Source organism: Sapajus apella, unplaced genomic scaffold, assembly GCF_009761245.1.
Source record: "Sapajus apella isolate SASKATOON/1434 unplaced genomic scaffold, GSC_monkey_1.0 scaffold89, whole genome shotgun sequence".
NCBI classification, from domain to species: domain Eukaryota; kingdom Metazoa; phylum Chordata; class Mammalia; order Primates; family Cebidae; genus Sapajus; species Sapajus apella.
The window spans coordinates 779,915-800,801 of NW_022437029.1; the positions used below are offsets into that span (position 1 = coordinate 779,915).

Here is a 20,887-nt window from a genome sequence, read left to right on the forward strand (position 1 = left end):
CCTAAGAAAACGCACATCTCTTGCACATTTAAGCCTCCTTCTGGTCTGCAACTTCAGATGCGCCAGGACCCGAGGTTCATCCGAGCTGCCGCTCCTTCCCGAGCCGGGGACTTCCCAGAACGCTGGCCTCACCTCCCGTAGCGGGGGGCGGCCTCGGGAGGAGTGGGATTCCGGGCGCCCCGCGCAGGCCAAGGAAGGCCAGGCTTGGGATGTCCTGACCGCCGCTCTGCGTCCTCCGGACCGCGGCCACCCCGCGCATCAGCTGCGGCAGGACCCGGCGAGGCCCAGAGCCCCACGCCCCCGGCCCGCCCCGCCCCCAGCCCGCCCCTGGCCGCAGCTTGTTTACTCCCCGACGCAGCCTAATCCGACCCTGGGGCCCGCCCCCGCCCACCGCCTATTGGCCAAGGATGCGCGAAGGCAGGCAACGATTGGTCCGGGGAGAAGCGGGGCGAGCGGGGTAGGCTGCGCGAGAGGCCGAGAGGGGGCGGCAGGCGATGGCGGCTGCGGCAGCGGCGGCGGGTCGGTTAGGCTGGTTGTTCGCCGCGCTTTGCCTGGGCAATGCCGCGGGGGAGGCCGCGTTGGGCCCGCGAGTGTTGGGCTTCTGTCTGGAGGAGAACGGAGCGGCGGGCGCGGGGTGGGTACGCGGAGGGGTGGCGCGGGACACGCCGGACGCCACCTTCCTCCTGCGCCTCTTCGGCCCGGGCTTTGCCAACAGCTCCTGGTCCTGGGTGGCCCCCAAGGGGGCGGGCTGCCCGGAGGAGGCGGCGGCCCCCGCGGGCGAGTGGCTTGCGCTGCTGCGCCTGCGCCTGCGGGCAGAGGCAGTGCGCCCGCACTCCGCGCTCCTGGCAGTGCGCGTGGAGCCGGGCGGCGGGGCGGCTGAGGAGGCGGCGCCGCCCTGGGTTCTGGGCCTGGGGGCGGCCGGGCTGCTGGCGTTGGCGGCGCTGGCGCGGGGCCTGCAGCTGAGCGCGCTGGCGCTGGCGCCGGCCGAGGTGCAGGTGCTGCGCGAGAGCGGCTCGGAGGCAGAGCGTGCGGCGGCGCAGCGCTTGGAGCCCGTGCGGCGCTGGGCTGGCTGCGTCTTGGCCGCGCTGCTGCTGCTGGCCAGCCTGGCGCAGGCGGCGCTGGCGGTGCTGCTGTACCGCGCGGCCGGCCAGCGTGCGGTGCCCGCCGTGCTGGGCAGCGCGGGGCTCGTGTTCCTGGTGGGCGAGGTGGTGCCGGCCGCCGTGAGCGGACGCTGGGCGCTGGCGCTGGCGCCGCGCGCGCTTGGCCTCAGCCGCCTGGCCGTGCTGCTCACCCTGCCCGTGGCACTGCCCATGGGGCAGTTGCTAGAGCTGGCGGCGCGGCCCGGGCGGCTGCGGGAGCGGGTGCTGGAGCTGGCGCGCGGTGGCGGCGACCCCTACAGCGATCTCAGCAAAGGCGTGCTGCGCTGCCGGACCGTGGAGGACGTGCTCACACCTCTCGAAGACTGCTTCATGCTGGACGTCAGCACCGTGCTGGATTTCGGCGTCTTGGCTAGCATCATGCAGAGCGGCCACACGCGAATCCCCGTGTACGAGGAGGAGCGCTCCAACATCGTGGACATGCTCTACCTCAAGGACTTGGCCTTCGTGGATCCCGAAGACTGTACACCGCTCAGCACCATAACTCGCTTCTACAACCATCCCCTCCACTTCGTCTTCAATGACACCAAGCTGGACGCTGTCCTGGAGGAGTTCAAGCGAGGTAACGGCCCGGCCTTGGTGCAGGGGACGCTCATGCCAGTGCCCTCTCCCGGAAAAGGGGTGGAGAGTTATGGAAGCCTCCAGGAAAGGGTCCCACCCCCGTGGAGAGCAGTGAGACCTCTAAGGGCCCTTTTCAAGAAGGTATTGGCCTTGGAGCTTGGAATGACCTTTTGAAATATTTAAAGGCCATCCATCAGAGAGGGACGGAGTGCTTTAGAAAATGAACACTTTAACCCCCATGTCAGGATAGCCGCCCTCCCATTTGGAGGGAGGGGTATGTCCACTTAGTTCTAATCAAATTCTTGGATAGAAACTGGAAGAACATAGAAAAGGTAGTTTCCAGGTATCTGAGATGTTGTTATCTGCACACACAGGACATCAAATTGACTGAACCTGTGATGTTTCCTCCAGAGCATTCTTAAGGTCCCTGAACTTATTGCAGATAAGGGTATTGAGGAGCCAATTCCTTATCTGCAGTAAAGCCAGGGAAACCTACACTTTGCTTTCACAAAAAGCAACTCCATGGATGCTGATTTAGTCTCCCTTTCTCCTGGCTCTATCGCCCAGGCTGGAGTGCAGTGGCGCGATGTCGGCTCACCGCAACCTCTGCTTCCCAGGTTCAAGCTATTCTCCTGCATCAGCCTTCCGAGTAGCTGGTACTGCAGGTACCCACCACCAACCCAGGCTAATATTTGTATTTTTAGTAGAGATGGGGTTTCACCACATTGGCCAGGGTAGTCTTGAACTCCTGACCAGGTGATCCACTTTCCTCAGCCTCCCAAAGTGCTGGGATTACAGGCGTGAGCCACCGTCCCTGGCCTCTTTTTGCTTTTTAATCTTATTTTTAATTTTTAAAATTTTATATAGAGACAAGGTCTCACTCTTTTCCCTGGGCTGGTCTCAAACTCCTGGCCTCAAGTTATCCTCCCACCTTGACCTCCCAAAGTGTTGGGATTACAGGCATGAGCCACTGCACCCAGCCTGACCTTCTCTTTTCTAACCCTAAGTTCTCCCTTAACTCCACATTTTCGTCCCTCCTTTCACTCTGTTTTATCTGAGCAGTTCGGAGGTTGAAGGTAAAACCTGTACCCTCCAGATGTGAAGGTGTGGTTTCCTCAGCAGTCCTCTCCAGTGTCATCCTTGGGGGTGCTCACCAGAGTTTGGGGCTCATACCTTGGCCAACAGCCATGCTTCTCACACCTGCACTCCTGTAGGGTAAGGATGGGGCACCCCAGAGTGCTGGATGGGCTTGACCCTAAAAGCTGCCTGGTGTGAGGCCAAGAAGTGGCAAAGCCCCCTGGTATTTGTGGCAGGACGTGTCTGGCACTCTGTCGAGAGCCCCTGGCCCGCTGGCACAGGAAGCCAGGCTTTGTGATAATAACTGCTACTCCTGACTGAGCACTGCTGTGTGCCAGGCGCTGGTCAGCACTCTGTGTATCTTATCCCTCATTCCTTGCAGGAGGCCTGGGTACTAAGTTACTGTTACTGTAGCTCAGGAATGGGTGGGAGGCTTAGGTGGGCAGCTCTAACTATTCTCTTAGACTCTTGGGTGCTTCTGTCTGAGTTCCTAGAACATGGCCATGCCACCCTGCCCTGGGGAGGGAGCCTGGGCTGGGATCTAGATAGAGCCTAGCGGTGGTAAGTACTCCATCTGGGCCACCAGACCCCCTGAGGCAGGGGTGATTCTCCTAGTGTGGTGGCCAACAGTGCGACCGTGGAATCAGCAGAGTAGGTTCTGTCCTGCCCTTGCCTGCTCCCAGGCCCTGGAAGGCTGCTCAACCTCTCATGGCACAAGGTCCTCTGCTGTTAGTGATAAGAGTGGGGTAAACGGACCTGCGGAGGGGAGACTTATTAAGCACTTTGGCCAGTGCCTGGCATGCACGTGCTGTGTGCTTGGTGTTAGCAGGCGGTTCTCACTCCGGGCAGGCTCTGCTGGCAGGTGAGCTGTTTGCCAATTCAGGAGCAAGAGGTGAATCATAGAAGTGCAGATTTCCATTTTTTCCAGGCAGGTCACCAGATTTCCTTCTTTATAAGGAAAAAGTGGAAGATGGTAGCTGTTCCTTTGGTGTTCTAAGCACTCACGTTTCTAAATTCTTTAAGAAAAAACTCACTCTAGTATCTGTCTTCAGCTAGCTGGTGCTTTCAGTAGTTGAGCAGTCACTAGGAGTAGATTTGGGGCAGTGGAGATGGAAGGGTTGCCCGTTTCAGACTAAAGGGAACTTCCATAGTTGGTCATATGCTCAGGATGAGGTTGGTGAAAGTCGTCTTTCATTTTCCAAACCCTTAGTGTCAGGATCTTCCCTGCCATATTCTTGCCTTTCAGATGTGATGGATGAGCTTGGCTTGGATGAGCTTGGCTTAGGGTGGTCGGGGATTCTACCTGGGGAAGAATCAAAAACGTTCCCGTTGATTGGGAAGGAGCCTAGAGGCAGGATGTCCCCTAGGGAGCTTGTGTGCTGTGTAAGGAACTTGGACTTGATCACCAGAGCTGTGAGCATTAAGCAGCACCGTCAGTTATTTTTACAGATCAGTAATAATTGTGGACACCAGCGCAGGGAGACCAGCAGTGTGAGGGATCCAGGTGAGAGGGGAAGATAACCTGAACAAGGTTCACGGCAGGCCTGGAGAGAGAAGCCCCAGGAGGGCAGCAGAGGTGGAATTGGGAAAATTAGTGTCTGACAGCAGGGCTGTGCAGCAAGGAGGAGCAGCCAAGGATGAGGCCCAGATTTCTGGCTGTGCGGTGGCAGTGCCCTTCACAAAGGGCTGGGTGTGGCGAGCAGGTAAACTTGTTTTGGCCATTGAATTTGTGTCTGTGCAATGTCCCAAGAGGCAAACTCCTAGCAGGCCGCTGATGTGAAGTACAAGTGGGAGGCAGAATAGGAGTGTCTCTCAAGCCATGGGAGGGAGGCAGAGAGCCTCAGCCTCCTAGGAGCACAGGTGTGTCGGGGGCAAGGGAAGCCCAAGAGAAGTTGACCAGAAGGCGGCAAGGCCAAGGAAGGAGGAGAGCCAGAGATGTGGAATGTCCTGGAAGCTAAGGAAAGAGACCACTTTCCCAGGGAAGGCAAGTGACAGGAGAGGAGGCCAGCAAACAGGATGCCCTTGACCTTTGCAAGAGCAGATTTAGTGCCCACAGCAAGGGAGCCATTTGGGGAATGAATGAGGTGTGGAAAGGTATGAGAACCAATGTAGACAGCTCTCCACAGAACGTGGCCGTAGAGAAGCCAGAGAGTAGTGACCGGCAGAGGACGTGGGGCAGGAGAGGGAGGAGGCCCTTTGCTGTTTGAAGATGGGCGGGTTGAGCAGGTTCAGATTGAAATGCAGGTTGAAATGTAGCTAGGAAGGAAATTAGAGAGGCCAGGTTCCAGGCTGCTCCTGTTCTGGGCCAGGTGGCCTCTAGACAGGTCACAGGCAGCCTGATGCAGGAGGATTTGGGGATGACCGCCTCTGCTTGAAACAGACCGTTCTAAAAGTTACCTGACAACACGCTGAAAGGATGCCCTTGGAAGACAGTGGGGGAGGTTTTTGGAACCTAGAGGTTGAATTAGGAGCACTTTAATCTCCCTTTACTTCCCCACTCCTGTGGTGAGCGAGGGCCATTCGTGGGCAGACTGGCCATGTCTTTCTGATGACATCTGAGAGCTTTTTTCTTTGCCTCTCTAATTCAGTGCAGTCCTTTGGCAAATACCATTATTTTTTCTTGTTAAACTCCTTTTTGTCCCTCCTAACCTCCTTAGGCATTCCTCCACTTAGGAACAAAGGGCATATTGCAGTCTTTGTGGCACGTGAGGCTTTAAAAATCGATTCCATTCCCATCTGTCTGCCAAGTGTATGAGCCTCTGAATTTCCTGGAGCTGGAGTCCCTGCCATCTTGGCAGCTTTTATTCCAGGTTTTGTTTCTTTTGCTGCTATGCTAGGGAACTTTGTAGTCTGGGGGCGAAGTACCCTCCCTGGCAAGGCGCCCCTCAGTCAGTGCGAACGTGAGATGACACGCTGATTATTTTGTGCAGATGTCACCAGGAAGAATGAGTGCTTTGGAGCAGTAATAAATAACTTGGACAGCTGCTCCTTGACTTACAAATGGGGTTATGTCCTGAAAAACCCCATCATAAGTTGAAAATATCTTAAGTCAAAAATGTGTTTGATATATCTAACCTACCAAACAAAATAGCTCAGCCTGGCCCACTTTAAACATGCTCAGAACACTTACTTTAGCCTGCAGTTGGGCAAAGTCATCTAACACAAAGCTGTTTTAAAATAAAGTGTTGAATATCTCATGTAATTTATTGCATGCTGTACTAAAAGTGAAAACAGAACGGCTTTATGTGTATTTGAAGTATGGTTTCTACATATTGCTTTTGAACCATCAAATTTGAAAAATTATAATTTGAACCATTGTTAAGTCAGGGACTTTAATGTACAAAAGAATATTATTATTACTATATTTTTGAGACAGAGTTTTGCTCTTGTTGCCCAGGCTGGAGTGCAATGGCGTGATCTCGGCTCACTGCAACCTCTGCCTCCTAGATTCAAGCAATTCTCCTGCCTCAGCCTCCTGAGTAGCTGGGATTACAGGCATGTGCCACCATACCAGGCTAATTTTTGTATTTTTAGTAGAGATGGGGTTTCGCCATGTTGGTAAGGCTGGTCTCGAACTCCTGACCTCGTGATTCACCTGCCTCGGCCTCCCAAAGTGCTGGGATTACAGGTGTGAGCCACCACCCCTGGCCCAAGAACATTACTATTATTTTTGAGACAGAGTCTTCCTCTGTCACCCAGGTTGGAGTGCAGTGACGCGATCGTGACTCACTGTAGCCTCTACCTCCTGGGCTCAAGCAATCCTCCCATCACAGGTGAGCACCAGCATGCTCAGCTAATTTTTAATTTTATGTAGACATTGGGGTCTCCCTGTGTTGCCCAGGCTGGACTCGAACTTCTGGCCTCAAGCAGTCCTCCCAACTCAGCCTCCCAAAGAGATGGGATTACAAGTGTGTGCCACCATGCCCGGCCGCAGTCTCTGCTTTAAAGGAACGGACCTCTGGTTTCCTGTCTGTCAGGAGCCAGATGATTGCCGGGAGCCAGATAATTGCTGGGATGCTGAAAAGAGTCCAACCAGCTCCAACCACCATGAAGTGTGTTAGCAAACTACTTTTGTCTTTCTCACAGTATTCGTTCATTCACCAAGGTGGTTTAGAAAACAGAAGAGAGAAGGTGGAAGAACTTACACTCCAACTGTTACTAGTATTATAGAAATTGGGCATTATGAAAGGGTACTTTGGCATTCAAATAACTGGGGTACCCTGGAGCCTGCTAACTAAAATTAAACTTCAAGCTTTTCCAGGACTTTCTGCTTGATGTTGGCAAGAAACACTGTCACAGCTGCTCGTGGCTCCGTGGAGCTGGCCTGTAGGTGGGCATTGGTGTGAGTGGTTCCACTCTCTTGACTCAGATGAGAGGTGACCTTGAGTCCCTCCAGCTGCCCTTGTTCTGTTCCTCTGCTGCCATCTTTGACTGCCATCTAGACCCCTCAGATGTTCTTCTTGGGATTCAGTCACACGACCACTGTTCCCGAGGATCTTCCAGGGCCTGCTTTCTTCTGTTCGTGGTAGAATCATCCCAGTGTGGCAGGCTATGGAGAATCGTGTGCCTGTTCTAGAGAAGTTTGAAAGCAAAGGGGCGAGTCCCTCTCTGTAGGAAACCTCCCAAAGGATCTGGCTTCCTGGGAGAAGGGAGCCAAGATGAGGCCTTTCTGTGCTGAGTTGGCCATTTAGATCATGGGCTTTGGTGCTGGAATCCAAGACACTAACCAAAACCACATGTCATGCTTGGCCTTCCTGGTCTGGCCTGACAGGTTGGTACTCTGACGGGGCAGCCATGGCCATTGTAGAGATGGTACCCAGCACAAGCACTGAGGGTTAGAAGGTGTCTAGAATTATGGTTCAGCAGGACTGAGTGGAGATCTCCAGGGCCATAGCTTTTCCTCCTGGAAAGCGGGGAGATGACGTGATGTGGCGATTTCCAGTTTTTTGTCCAGGGGAACACAAGCATCCTGGAGAATTGTGCTTTATTTAATCAAGCCCACAGGATGTAAAGTATGATTCACGCAATAACACGAACTTGACTTTTTGATTTTCCAAGAGTCCAAGAGTCTTGAAGCAGACACCCCCTCGTAGGCAGGTCCAGGCCAGTTTCCCCTCAGTGTTTCCGCTAGTGACAAAGGAGGACCTGGTTGAATGAGTTGCTTCCAGCCCTCTGTCCTGGACCTGCGCAGCCCAGGCCGGCAGCCCCCCTCCACCTGGGACTGTGGTACCTGAAGGTGGAGTCTGAGTTGAGATGTGACACCCGATTCAGAGAGTGCAAAATAAAGACAAATTGTCTGTGACTATTTTTTGTATTGATTACATGTTGAAATGCTATTTTGATTACATTGGGTTACTTACAATATATCATTAAACTTAATTGTATGTGTTTCTTTTGACTTTTTAAATGCAGCTATTCAGATTTTAAATTACATAGGTGGCTTGCATTCTGTTTTTTTCAGACAGGCCTAAAGTAGTATGGATGAAAAGCACTTACCTGACACATACTAAATTCCTGAAGCTTCCCCAGCATTCCCCAACACTCTGAGACTTGGGCTTTTTTCCAAGCTTACATTCCCTCACTAAGCAAACAAACCAAATAGGAAGCTAACCTGAGAAAGACACATAGGATAAGGTGAAAAATCTCAGCCTGGTGCTCCTCCTCCCTGCACAGCTTGGCTCCCAAGTGGCCAGTTACCACTTATCTCATCCCCAGGTTGGCAGCCCCTAATGAGCAGCTTTTTTTTTTTTTTTTTGAGACAGTTTCACTCTTGTTGTCCAGGCTGGAGTACAGTGGCACAATCTCAGCTCAGTGCAACCTCTGCCTCCTGGGTTCGAACAATTCTCCTGCCTCAACCTCCCAAGTAGCTGGGATTACAGGCATGAACCACCATGCCCAGCTAATTTTGTATTTTTAGTAGAGACAAGGTTTCTCCATGTTGGTCAGACTGGTCCCTAGTACCCGACCTCAGGTGATCCACCCGCCTCAGCCTCCCAAAGTGCTGGGATTACAGGCATGAGATACCGCACCTGGCCATGAGCAGCTTTATAAATTAGGAAAACCTCCCTGGCCGGGCGTGGTGGCTCACGCCTGTAATCCAAGCACTTTGGAGGCCAGGGCGGGTGGATCACCTGAGGTTGGAAGTTCATGACCAGCCTGACCAACATGATGAAACCCCATCTTTAAAAAAAAAAAAAAAAAGGAAAACCTCCCAAGGAGAGTCAGGCTGGGTGGCCCCACTCGGCTGCCCTGTGTGGACTGTCTGGGGAGAGCCTGCATTTCCGGAGTCGGTCTCTTGTTCACATGCATCTGCAGGCTGACTGCTGTGTGAAGCATGTGTGTTCTCAGCTGGATGCATCCTTGTCTGAACCGCATATATGGCGTGGAGGACCTGGGGCTGGATCCCACTCTGCCATACTCTGCCTGGGGAGCTTCGTGCAGATGAGCATGAGCCTGATGCTTCATTTTCAGCCTATGTGAAAATAAGGCCAGTCCTCATAAGCATGCTGGGAGTCTTAAGTAAAAACCTAGAAAAGGGTCTGGCTCTGTTCCTGGCACATTGTAGGAAAATGAATGTTAGCCGTGTCCCTTTAGTGAGCCTATACGCAGAGGAGACAAAGAAAAATGATGGCGGGGGGGCACCAGCAAGCTGTTCCATGAGTGTCCTACCCCCACAGGGAAGTCCCACCTGGCCATTGTGCAGAAGGTGAACAACGAGGGTGAGGGCGACCCCTTCTACGAGGTCCTGGGCCTAGTTACCCTGGAGGATGTGATCGAGGAGATCATCAGGTCCGAGATCCTGGATGAGTCAGAAGACTACCGTGAGTCCAGACTCCTGGCAGTTCCACCTCCACTGGGCCCTCACGCTTCCCGAGGTGTATGTTGTGTCAGAGGCCAGTGGGCCTCTGTGCTGCTGGAACCCAGCGAGATCCACAGCCAGGCTCCCTTCTCCTCAGCCCTGCATGGGTGCTTGTAGGAGGGCTCATGCCTGCACCTCCACACAAGCATGGTAGCCTGTGCCAGCGGTGGCCTTGCAATCCCAGGGCTCGCTTGGGGCTCCATTAGCTGCCGTCCTGTTTCCTGCATTACTGAGAGGGCCCTGCCCTTCATGCGTCTTTCCAGTCTTCTGTCTCCCTAGGTGCTTTTGTTTTTGCAGGTTTTTTCCTGCATTACAGAAATGTCCCCTGAAAGAACACATTCTTTACCATGAAGAAAGTCTTCCCAAAGCAGCTGATCCCGGGGCCCTTGATTGCATGGTAAAAGTGTCTGCCTGTTAGGATGGTGGCTGAAGTCTGCAGAGCAGCACAGAACCTGTGCTTCATGGCTGGGCTGCCTGCCCCACATGCTTTCGAAAGTATTGCTTTACTCATGTGTCAGTTTTCAATCACAGCATCTTTAGTCTTGTTTGTGAGACTACCATAGGCATAGGGTCTCCAGGTTAATTGCAGCCCTTTTGCACTGGTAATCCTTGAATACACACTTTTAGTGAGAAGTAGCGCTCAGTGGCCAAGGAGGCCTGTTGTGTTTTTTTTTTGAGACGGTCTTGCCTTGTCACCCAGGCTGGAGTGCAGTGGCGCAGTCATGGCTCACTGCAGCCTCAACTTCCCAGGCTCAAGGGATTCTCCCACCTTAGCCTCCAGAGTAGCTGGGAGTACAGGCGCATGCCGCCACACCTGGCTAATTGTTTTATTTTTGTAAAGACGATTTCTGTATGTTACCCAGGCTGGTCCTGAACTTCTGGCTTTAAGTGACCCTTCCACCTCAGCCTCCTAAAGTGTTGGGATTACAGCTGTGAACGACTACATTTGGCCTAAATTTAAAAAAACTTTGGTCTACATCCAGTGGCCTATCAGGGAGGCCTGTTATTTTATAAAAGCTGCTTTGTTATATCAGCATTCTCTTCAGCCAAGGCAAGGATCCATCCCTCTGTCCATGTGGTTGGGGTGGCAGCAGGCCCCATGGAGGGAGCGGTGCTGAGGACATGTCCCTGCTGGCCTCAGGAGGAAGGAGAGGATGACACCGCTCCCTGGTGTGGTCGTGAGTGTGCCCTCTTTATCCACCTTAGGAGACACTGTGGTAAAGAGGAAGCCTGCTTCTCTTATGGCCCCTCTCAAGCGGAAGGAGGAGTTCTCCTTGTTCAAGGTGTCTGATGATGAACATAAAGTAAAAATCTCGCCTCAGCTGCTCTTGGCCACCCAGCGCTTCCTGTCCCAAGGTGAGGCGGGAGGGTAGTCCATGCCCCCTGCTCTCCTCACTGTCCTGTGGGTCAGGAGGCTGCTCGGGGCCGACACTAACTCTACTCCCCATTCCTCGCAAGCAGGCACATCTTGAGGACCTCCGTGTTCTCTGCAGCCGTGCCAGCATCTTGAGTCTTGGGAGAGGCAGCTCCTCTCTGCCAGACGGCCAAGAGCAGGGCCAGGGCAGTGCCACAACTGGTACGCCATGGCCAGGCGGCCTCAGCTCTCAGCTGGGTAGATGTGGGGTGCCCTGTCCATTTTTTTTTTTTTTAAGACAGGTTCTTGCTTTGTCACCCAAGCTGGAGTGCAGTGGTGTAATCTGGTTCCCTGCAACCTCCACCTCCCAAGTTCAAGTGATTGTCCTGCCCCAGCCTCCCAAGTAGCTGGGATTACAGGCGTGCATCACCACGCCTAGCTAATTTTTGTATTTTTACTAGAGATGGGGTTTCGCCATGTTGGCCAGGCGGGTCTTGAACTCCTGACTCCAGGTGATCTGCCCGCCTTGGCCTCCCAAAGTGCTGGGATAACAGGCATGAGCCACCACGCCCAGCCCTTGTCTAGTTCTCTTGTGTTGAGATTGGGGGTGGGGGGCAGCTGCTCACAGGCTACCCAGGAGAGCCCCGGTGGGCACAGTAACTTGAAATTGCCTAAAGTGTTGGGTGTGGTTCCACGGGCTACTAGGCCCTAGTGGACACCGTCCCTTTTTTCCACCACGGGCAGAAGTGGATGTATTCAGCCCACTGCGCATCTCTGAGAAGGTCCTGCTGCACCTGCTGAAGCATCCCAGCGTCAACCAGGAAGTGAGGTTTGATGAGAGCAACCGCCTGGCCACACACCACTACCTGTATCAGCGCAGCCAACCGGTGGATTACTTCATTCTTATCCTACAGGTAGCTGTGCGTACCAGGCCTGGAGCCTCCTGCTTCCTCAGGCCACAGAAGGGTCTGGGAGAAGAGGGGACTAGGGGCATGCAGATACCTCCCTACCCCAAAACAGTTGAGTTTATGGGTTTCTCTTTGCACTGTCTAATGACGGGAAAGGCAATCTGGCCACATCTGTTTCTCTCCCTGCTGTTCCTCCCAGGGCAGAGTTGAAGTGGAGATCGGGAAAGAGGGCCTGAAGTTTGAGAATGGGGCCTTCACGTACTATGGAGTGTCGGCCCTGACCGTGCCATCCTCGGGTAAGCTCGGCCCCTGCTGGCGCAGAGGGCCAGGGTCAAGGCTGCGGAGCCTGTCCCCCCCTTGTCACTTCAGCTCTCAGTGCCCCTCCTCACCTCCCTTTCTACCTGAGCCCACCACCCCATAAGGTGGTGTGGCCCCTGGGCTTCTGGGAGGGAGGGCAGCATTCTCCATCACTCGTCTTTGTGGCTCACTCCACCCCTGCGAAACCTCTCCCAGCTATGTTCATCATCCTCTCTCAGCTTCCTACACACATTGCCTCTCCAGGGTGATTGGTGGGGTTGGTCTTCGAAACTGTACAGTTGTCCTCACCAGGGGAGGGGGCTCCCAGCTGCCAGCACTGGCTTCTGCCATCACTGATTGTTCCTTTGATAGTTCACCAGTCCCCGGTGTCCTCGCTCCAGCCCATCCGCCATGACCTGCAGCCTGAGCCAGACAGCACGCGTTCATCTGCATATTGTCCCGACTACACCGTCAGGGCGCTCTCTGACCTGCAGCTCATCAAGGTGACTGCCTGGGCTGCTCATGGGCGCTGACTTTAGCTGACTTTGTGTCACCGGGGCTACCAGCTTGTCTGAGACTGCCCGGAGCAAGGCCCTGCACTCATCCTGAGGGACACAGACCTTTGCACCCAGTTTCCATGCGAGGTTTTAAAAACACTTGACTCAGTTGCTCTTCTCCCCTTAACTAGCTTAAAGTTGTGCCTCTGTCCTCTTCTGGCATGGTGTGGACTCTACTGACTACCTTCTGTGTCTCACTTCACCAGTTGGGTCTGCCAGTAATATTTTCATCCTCTAGGTTACGCGGCTGCAGTACCTCAACGCACTCCTGGCTACCCGAGCCCAGAACCTGCCACAGTCCCCTGAGAACACTGACCTGCAGGTCATCCCAGGCAGCCAGACCAGGCTCCTCGGTGAGAAGATGGCCATAGCGGCAGGTGAGTGCCGAGTAGTATGCTGTGCACTGTGTCTAGACCCAGGGGCCGTGAACTTGCACACACAGACTTGCACTCGCACTGCCCCACCCTGCCCTCCATCTTTTTGCCCATCCTTTTCCCTTCTTGCTTTTTTTTTTTTTTTAGATGGAGTCTTGCTCTGTCACCCAGGCTGGAGTGCAATGGTGTGATCTTGGCTCACTGCAATCTCTGCCTCCTTTGTTCAAGCATTTCTACTGTCTCAGCCTCCTGAAGTAGCTAGGATTACAGGCGCCTGCCACCATACCTAGCTAATTATTATTTTTTTTTTTTTTGAGACGGAGTCATGCTAATTTTTTTGTATTTTTAGTAGAGATAGCGTTTCTCCATGTTGGCCAGGGCTGGTCTCAAACTTCTGACCTCAGGTGATCTGCCTGCCTCGGCCTCCCATAGTGCTGGGATTCCAGGCGTGAGCCACCACACCTGGCCCCCTTCTTGCTATTTTTTTTTTTAATTCTTCATTACTCAGTTTGAACTTCTTGCTGTTTTTAACAGCTTGGATGACACCAAGCTATAGACTAACTGGTATTTAGACTATAGTAAGTCAATATTTTCTCTCAAGGTCCTCTTAGAATGGATTGACTTAATCAGAGAATTGCTGGGAAGTGGGAGTAAGTTTCAGTTCAGACACTTTTGGCCATTTAAGTTTAGGTCACTTGGTAAGTGAAGATTGGAGTCAGCAGTGGGCCTATCTCAGAGGGTGGGTGGCTGGTGGACACCATCCTAGACATTAGAAGGGCATTTGTGAGGAATTTGGTCAGTTTATGCTAATATTTAAATAAACGAGACCCATCTGGGGCTCCACTGTGAGCAGGAAGATTGTGTTGGAAGAAATTTTGCAAATGGAACTAGAGGTGGTGGGATATCAAACCCCATCCCCCCTCAGTGTCAGGAGGGAGGTGAAAAGAGTCTAAAGTGTAGGCTGTGGGTAGGAGTGGTGAAGGGTCAGGCTTTCTTGTTCTTGTTTTTCAAGAAGATACTTTTATTCTGATTGAGTTCCTAAGGTTGGGGTTAGAGATATGCCTGAACTTGGGATTCCTGGAGGAGCCGGTGGGGCTTCTGGAGAGGCTGTGAAGGGAGCTGCAGGCTTGCTTCCTCACACCCCCACCTGGCCCACCGTGAGGAAGACAAGCCCTTATCAACGCTTCCTCCACCACGCACCGCACTAGGAGCTTCCATGTCTAACTCCACTAACCCCTCTGTGGCTGGAGGGATGCTAGCTGTTCTGCCCGTTCTACAGGGCAGGATTGAGAGCCCGAGAGAAGGCCCTGGCACTCTGATCTGCTTCCTGTAGGCCTCCCACGGAGCAGCTCTGGCTACTCAGACCCATAGTTGAGAGCACAAACGTGTTTTTCTAATAGAAAGTCCTTTCTGAATTGTGAGGTGATGTGCAGGTGCAAGGGACAGAAACCCCATTCTGGGCCATGTGGATGCCTCAGTCCCTGTGGCTCCAGATCTGGGTGTTGGCAAAATGGCAGCAGGAGAGGTCGTGGTGCTTAAGTCCTGGATCTGGGGATGGGTTGCATCTCTTTCTAAAGAGATCTCTCTAAGGATGGTGCTGTACTTTTTTTTAAGAGATAAGGTCTTGTCATGTTGCCCAGGCTGGCCTCATAATCTGGGCTCAAGTGATCCTCTTGCCTCAGCCTGCAAAGTAGCTGGACGACCAGCTAGTGCTGCATTTTTTAGGGTTCTTGATGCTTCTGTGCTTACCCACTGTGATGGTTTCTTATTTTATGGGGTGCCTCTTATATAGAAGTTCCCACTGTCACTCACATTAGACTGGGGCTTAGAGGCCAAGATGTTGTGTTTTTTAAATTGGTTTTCCCACATGTGAGCCTTTTCTGGCTCCAACTGCTACCCAGACAGCACATGTTGTATTAAAGATACAGACCTAATCCCAGAATAATGCTTTTTTTTTTTTTTTTATATAATTTCTTTTTGTTTTTCCTTTTTTTTATTGCCCACCTGCAACTGTCTTGATCGAGTTATAAGAATAATGCTTTTCTCATCAGTGCATCTCTTAGCCTATACCCAGAGATTTAAAAAAAAATCTTCACTGGGCCATCCTGTAAGAGAATAGTTTATAGTGGCTTTGTGGGTCATTTCCTCGTTGTAATGGATTATCCATTATTCTCTAGACATAATATTGGTTATTTTCACCTAAGTGAGGCTGGCATGCTCTCTTTCTGTTTCTTGCCTGAACTCTGGGGTTGTCCTGCATTTTGTCCTGTGAGCTTGGCACTTCACTGTCCGGAGAAGCATGGCGTGGCTGCACACCTGTAAGTTTCAGTGGGGCACTGCTTAAGTCGTGCAGATGAGAACCAGTTTCTCGAAACCTTGGTACTAGATTCCCACCAGAGAAGTGCCTTTCTTGAGACTTGGAAGGCACAGTAATTTTAAATTGCCTGCAGCAGGGGTTGGCAGATGGTGATACAAGGGCCACATCTGGCCAGCAGCCTGTTTTTGAGAATGAAGTTTAATGGGAACCCACACATCTGTTTGTGGATTGCTACGGCTGCCTTTGAGTTACAACAGTGGAACTGAGTAGTTGTGACAGAGACCGTATGACCTACAAAAACTAAAAATATTGGCCCTTTGCAGAAAAGTTGTCTGACCCCTGGCTTACCATTTCAAATCCTGGGCAAGTCTTCCATGTCAGTTCTTCATGGAACTGTATGCTGAGGGAAAGGCGGTCCCCACACTGTGCAGCCCTCCATGTTGTCTTCCTGGCTTCCTCTACCATCCTGTAAGCTGTGGGGCTGCGCAGCCCCAGTGCCGTGGTTCCCCCTCAGCTCCCCCTGCCCATGGCACTGGGCCTCTCCGTGGTGCTGCCTGGAGCCAAGAGGCACAACCATTTCTGCTCAATAGCTTCTCCTCTTCTTTCTCTCTCTGCTCTCTTTAGCCTTCCCAGTAGACCTTTCCCTCTTTGGCACAGTTGGAAACTGCAGTTGATAAATGACTGTGGACTAGTGCGTGTTTTTTGTTTTCAGAGCACACCCAAGGTAAATATCTTCCCTCTCCCTGCCCCTTCGCTTTCCTTTCCTGGCCCTTCACCTGCGGGAGGAGCAGATCCCATGGCTCCCTAGGCTGGGGAGCATTTCTCTCCAGGGGTACAGGGTGGGCACTCCCTTCCATCCTTCTGGAAGACAGGAGGGGTCATGAGATACCTCCACTATGGGAAATGGTGCTTCCTTCTAGCACGGGGTGCTGTATCATCCCGTCCAGGGGGCTCTTGTTCAGCATAATGGCCTGGGCCAGAAATCCACAGCCCCAGCTTCCCTGTTTCCCAGGGAAGTCATCTGTCCTCAGTGGCTTCCTCTTGTGAGGCGAGTTTGGCTGACCATCTGCTAACCAACTGCTCCTGGCTCTGCTCTGATACCTCCTAAGGTATCCCGAGGCCCGTCTCACCTGCCCCTTCCTGTCCCACGGAGGATTTGGCACTTAGTTTTGATGGGAGCTTTACTAGCTTTGATGCTAATTCTCCTTCTCTTGTCTCCTCTAGGGTCCAACCACAGCAGGCCTGGCATCCCGGCGGAAGGCAGCCCTGGGCGGAACCCAGGTGTTTAACTGCTTGCTAGGCAGCCCCAGATCTGGGGAACAGATGAGCACGTGGGGAGCTGGAGTGAGCCAAGCAGAAGCTTCATTCCTGCCTGCCCCCATCCCCTCCAGGCCACGTTTTAGATGGCCCTTGTAGATGTGGGTCCTGGGTGTCCTCAGAACTTGACATCAATGCCTGGATCCTTCAGCCGGCCCTGCCCCACTTTAGAAGATGGGGGTCACCAGGGCACAGCTTTCCAGCCCTGCGTCAGGAAGGAACGAAAGGAGCACCATCTGTAGTCCCCAGGGCCCTGGCTTCCCCGTCTCCCCAGAGACTGGGACAGTGCAACATATTCAGACCTCTTTGGGCCAAGCCACCTTGTGAGTGCAGTTACTACCTTATGTGGCCGTGACCTGTACTCGCTTTGCTTTTAATTTGCCAGCCTGCCACTGCTGGCAGCACTTTTTGAGCAAACCGAGAGCACCCGTTTTGGTGTTGGGGGTTCAAATCCATGACCTTGTCCACGGTGTCCTTTCCAGTTTCCCTGATGGTGCCACGTTTCAGAGCATGCACCCCAGCCTTTCCCATGTGCCAAACCAGAAGCTCCGCTGCCTGTAGGCTGTTCCTGTAGCTCCTCTCCCTCCCTGGAGGCTACTCTTCTGACCCTGAGAGCTAGCCTAGTGGTGCCAAGGGCCCCTTCTGCTTCTCTGCCCACCTGCTGAGTTGCCACTCACAGCATTGTCAGTTCCTGTGTTCTGAGAAGAGGGCGCGCTTGGGAGGAAGGGATCGTCATGCTGCATCACATCCTCTCCACCATGTGGCCCGGGGAGAGTGGCCGCCTGTTGCACCTGCCACACACCTCCCCACAGCCTCCCTGCAGGTGCTGTATGGCCGTGATGTGCAGAGAGCATCTAGGGAGGGTTTATGAACCAGGTAGAACCTCATGACCTTTCTTTAAAAAAAAAAAAAAATCAGTTTTTGTTATATCTCTAGAACATTCCGAGTCTTTTCCTTTTTTTCTGTTTCTAGCTATGGGGTTTTAGAGAAGTGGGAACAGGAAGGCATTTGTCTTTCTTCTAATTTGCTATATTTTCCTTCCGTAGTTCTTGAGCTGTGTGGAAACCAGGGCATTACAAGGACATAGGATCATAGATTGGGGGTAGGGAGGGAGGAGGATTTGTGGGACTTTTCTCAAAGGAATTTGGACCCTTACAAATGGGACTGAAGGCCAAAAGAACAGTGGTATGCTTGCTTAGAAATTGTCCTCAAGGAATCAACTCTAAGAGCAAGCCCAGGTGGGAAACAGATGCTTTAAAGTCCTCTCCAGAACAGTGGGTTTGTTGTTGTTTGAGATGGAGTCTCACTCTGTCGCGCAGGCTGGAGTGCAGTGATGTGATCTCGGCTCACTGCAACCTCCACCTTCCAGGTTCAAGCGATTCTCTTGTCTCAGCCCCTGATCCCTAGCTGGGATTACAGGCACTCATGCCATGATACCTGGCTAATTTTTGTATTTTTAGTAGAGATGGGGTTTCACCATGTTGGCCAGGCTGGTCTTGAATTCCTTACCTCAGGTGATCCACCCGCTTTGGCCTCCCAAAGTGCTGGGATTGCGGGCATGAGCTAAGAACAGTGGTTCTTAACCTTGGCTGCAAATCAGAATCACCTGGCAAATTAAAAATACCCGGACCTGCCACCAGGGCTTGTGATTTAATCAATCTGGGCATCAGCATTTTCAGTTTTTTTTTTTTTGTTTTTTTTGTTTGTTTTTTTTTTTGTAGGGACAGATTTCACCATGTTGTCCAGGCTAGTCTTGAACTCCTGACCTCAGGTGATCTGCCTGCCTTGGCCCCCCAAAGTGCTAGGATTACAGGCGTGAGCCACTGTGCCCGGCCTTTTTTTCCTTTTTTTAAAGACAAGATCTCACTCTGTTGTTGCCCAGACTGCAGTGCAGTGGTGTGATCACGGCTTGCTGCAGCCTCTACCTCCCTGGTTCAGGCCATCCTGTCACCTCAACCTCCTGAATAGCTGGGACTATGGTTGTGTACCAGCACACCCAGCTAATTCTTTTAATTTTTTGTAGAGATTGGGTCTCATTATGTTGCCTGGGCTAGTCTCAAATCCTACGCTCAAGCGATCCTTCTGCCTTGGCCTCCCGTAGTGTTGAGATTATAGGCGTGAGTCACCATGCCTGGCTTTGAGATATTTTTAGATTCACAGAAAAGTTGCATAGACCTTTCACCCAGCTTCCCCTAATGTTAACATCTTACATATAACCTTGGTACATTTGTCAAAACTAAAAAAATTAACATTGGTGCAATCATACTATTAAAATAGTACAGAGTTTATTTGGATTTTATCAGTTTCCCAATAATGTCCTTTTTCTGCTGCAGCAGCCAATCCAGGATGCTATGCTCACTTAAAGCTATTGCTTTCTTTTTTTCTAACTTTATATTTTGAAATAATTTCAGATTATAGGAAGTTGTAAAGATAATGGTCCCACACACCCTTCCTCCAGTTTCCCTCCATGGTTACATCTTACATGATTGTAATGCAGTATTCCAACCAAGACTTAGACGCTGGTACAGTGTGGGTGGACAGTCCAAATCATTTGTCACATGTACATTTGTGTAACTACCACTGCAATCAAGATAAAGAAGTGCCATCCCCGAAAGGATCTCCCTCACCACCCTCCCTAACCCTTGGCAACCACTAATCCTTCATCTCTTATTTTGTCATTTCAAGAATGTTGTATAAATGGAAGCATAGTGTGTAAGCATTCGGGATTGTCTTTTTTCACTCTCATTCTTGGGAGATCACCCAGGGGTTGCATGTGTCAATGGTTTGTTCCTTTTTATTGCTGAGTGGTATTATTCCATGGTATACGCATTGGCCCCCTGAAGGACACTTGGGATGTTTCCAATTTTGGGCTATTCCAAATAAAGCTGCTATGAATATTCATGTATAGGTTTCTGTGTAAAGATCAGTTTTCTTTGGGATAAATTCCAGGTCATATGGTGGTTGCATGTTTTCTTTTTAAAACAAACTGTCAAACTCTTATGTCCTCACCAGCAACCTAGGATGATCGTTTCCCCAGATCCTCCGCAGCACTTAGTGGTGACATGTTTTTACTTTAGCCTTTCTGACAGGTGTGTCATGATGCCTCACGGTGGTTTTTCATTTGTGTTTCCCAGTGATGGACACCTCCTGTGTTTCATTACAGTGGAATATCCCTGTCTTTCACCCATTTTCTGATTGGATTGTTTCTTTCTGTTGAGTTTGAGAGTTCTTGAGATTCCTTTATGAGATTTTTGGTTTGCATTGGTCTGTAGCTTATCTTTTCACCCCCATCCCCTTTTTTTTTCTGAGGAGACAGAGTCTTTGTCATAGGGTGGAGTGCAGTGGCACAATCTTGGCTCACTGCATACATGACTCCTGGATTCAAGCAGTTCTCCCGCTTCAGCTTCCCAAGTAGATGGGATTATCACCACACCCAGCTAATTTTTTGTAGAGATGGGGTTTTACTGTGTTGCCCACAGCCAGTCTTGAACTCCTGAGCTCAAGTGATCTGCCCACTTCAGCCTCCCAAAGTACTACAATTACAGGTATGAGCCACCTCACCCAGCCGTCTTTACCCTCTTAACAGGGTTTTATACGGAGCAGAAGTTTTCAGTTTTGATAAAGTCCACCTTACTGATTTTTCCTTTATGGACTGTTGCTTTTAGTGTCACATATAAGAACTCCACCTAGTCTTAGATCCCAAAGATAGAGTCTGTTTTTTCCTAAAAGTTTTATAGTTTTACATTTAAGTATGTGACCCATGTTGAGTTAATTTTTGTATAATGTGTAAGACTTAGGCCAAAGTTCTTTTTTTTGGCCTGTAGATGTCTAGCTGCTCCAGCACCGTTTGTTGAAAGGTTGTCCTTCCTTCACTGAATTACCTTTGCAGCTTTAAGTCAGCTGGGCATATTTGTGTGGTCCTGTTCCCAAACGTGTTCTCCGCTCTATTGATCTGTACATCTGTCCCTCTGCCAGCATTGCACTCATGGTTCGCATAGCTATATAGTAGGTCTCGAAATCACACTGATTATTCTTTCTCAAAATATTTTCGCTACCAGTTTTTATATGAATTTTAGAATAACATTGTCTACATCCACAAAACATCGTCT

The 20,887-nt window shown here is 51.4% G+C and overlaps 1 protein-coding gene and 1 long non-coding RNA gene across 3 annotated transcripts; one reads left to right on the plus strand and one right to left on the minus strand.

Annotated features, from left to right (window-relative positions):
- Positions 1 to 472: 472 nt before the first annotated feature.
- CNNM3 (cyclin and CBS domain divalent metal cation transport mediator 3) lies at positions 473 to 18,045 on the plus strand. 2 transcript variants are annotated; one of them, XM_032255332.1, is made up of 8 exons: positions 473 to 1,719; positions 9,473 to 9,616; positions 10,861 to 11,010; positions 11,753 to 11,922; positions 12,116 to 12,212; positions 12,586 to 12,716; positions 13,009 to 13,147; positions 16,686 to 18,045. In XM_032255332.1, exons 1-8 carry the CDS (start codon positions 495 to 497, stop codon positions 16,748 to 16,750), a joined length of 2,121 nt encoding a protein of 706 aa, XP_032111223.1. In that variant the 5' UTR covers positions 473 to 494; the 3' UTR covers positions 16,751 to 18,045. The 2 variants fall into 2 exon arrangements, with proteins under 2 accessions (XP_032111223.1, XP_032111224.1); XM_032255333.1 differs by lacking the exon at positions 9,473 to 9,616 and having other exon boundaries at positions 495 to 1,719.
- On the minus strand, positions 6,360 to 9,089 carry LOC116534733. The gene is made up of 3 exons (XR_004261849.1): positions 9,004 to 9,089; positions 8,762 to 8,857; positions 6,360 to 6,378 (listed from the first exon to the last, which is right to left on the minus strand). It is a non-coding gene; the product is annotated as an uncharacterized LOC116534733 (long non-coding RNA).
- Positions 18,046 to 20,887: the final 2,842 nt, after the last annotated feature.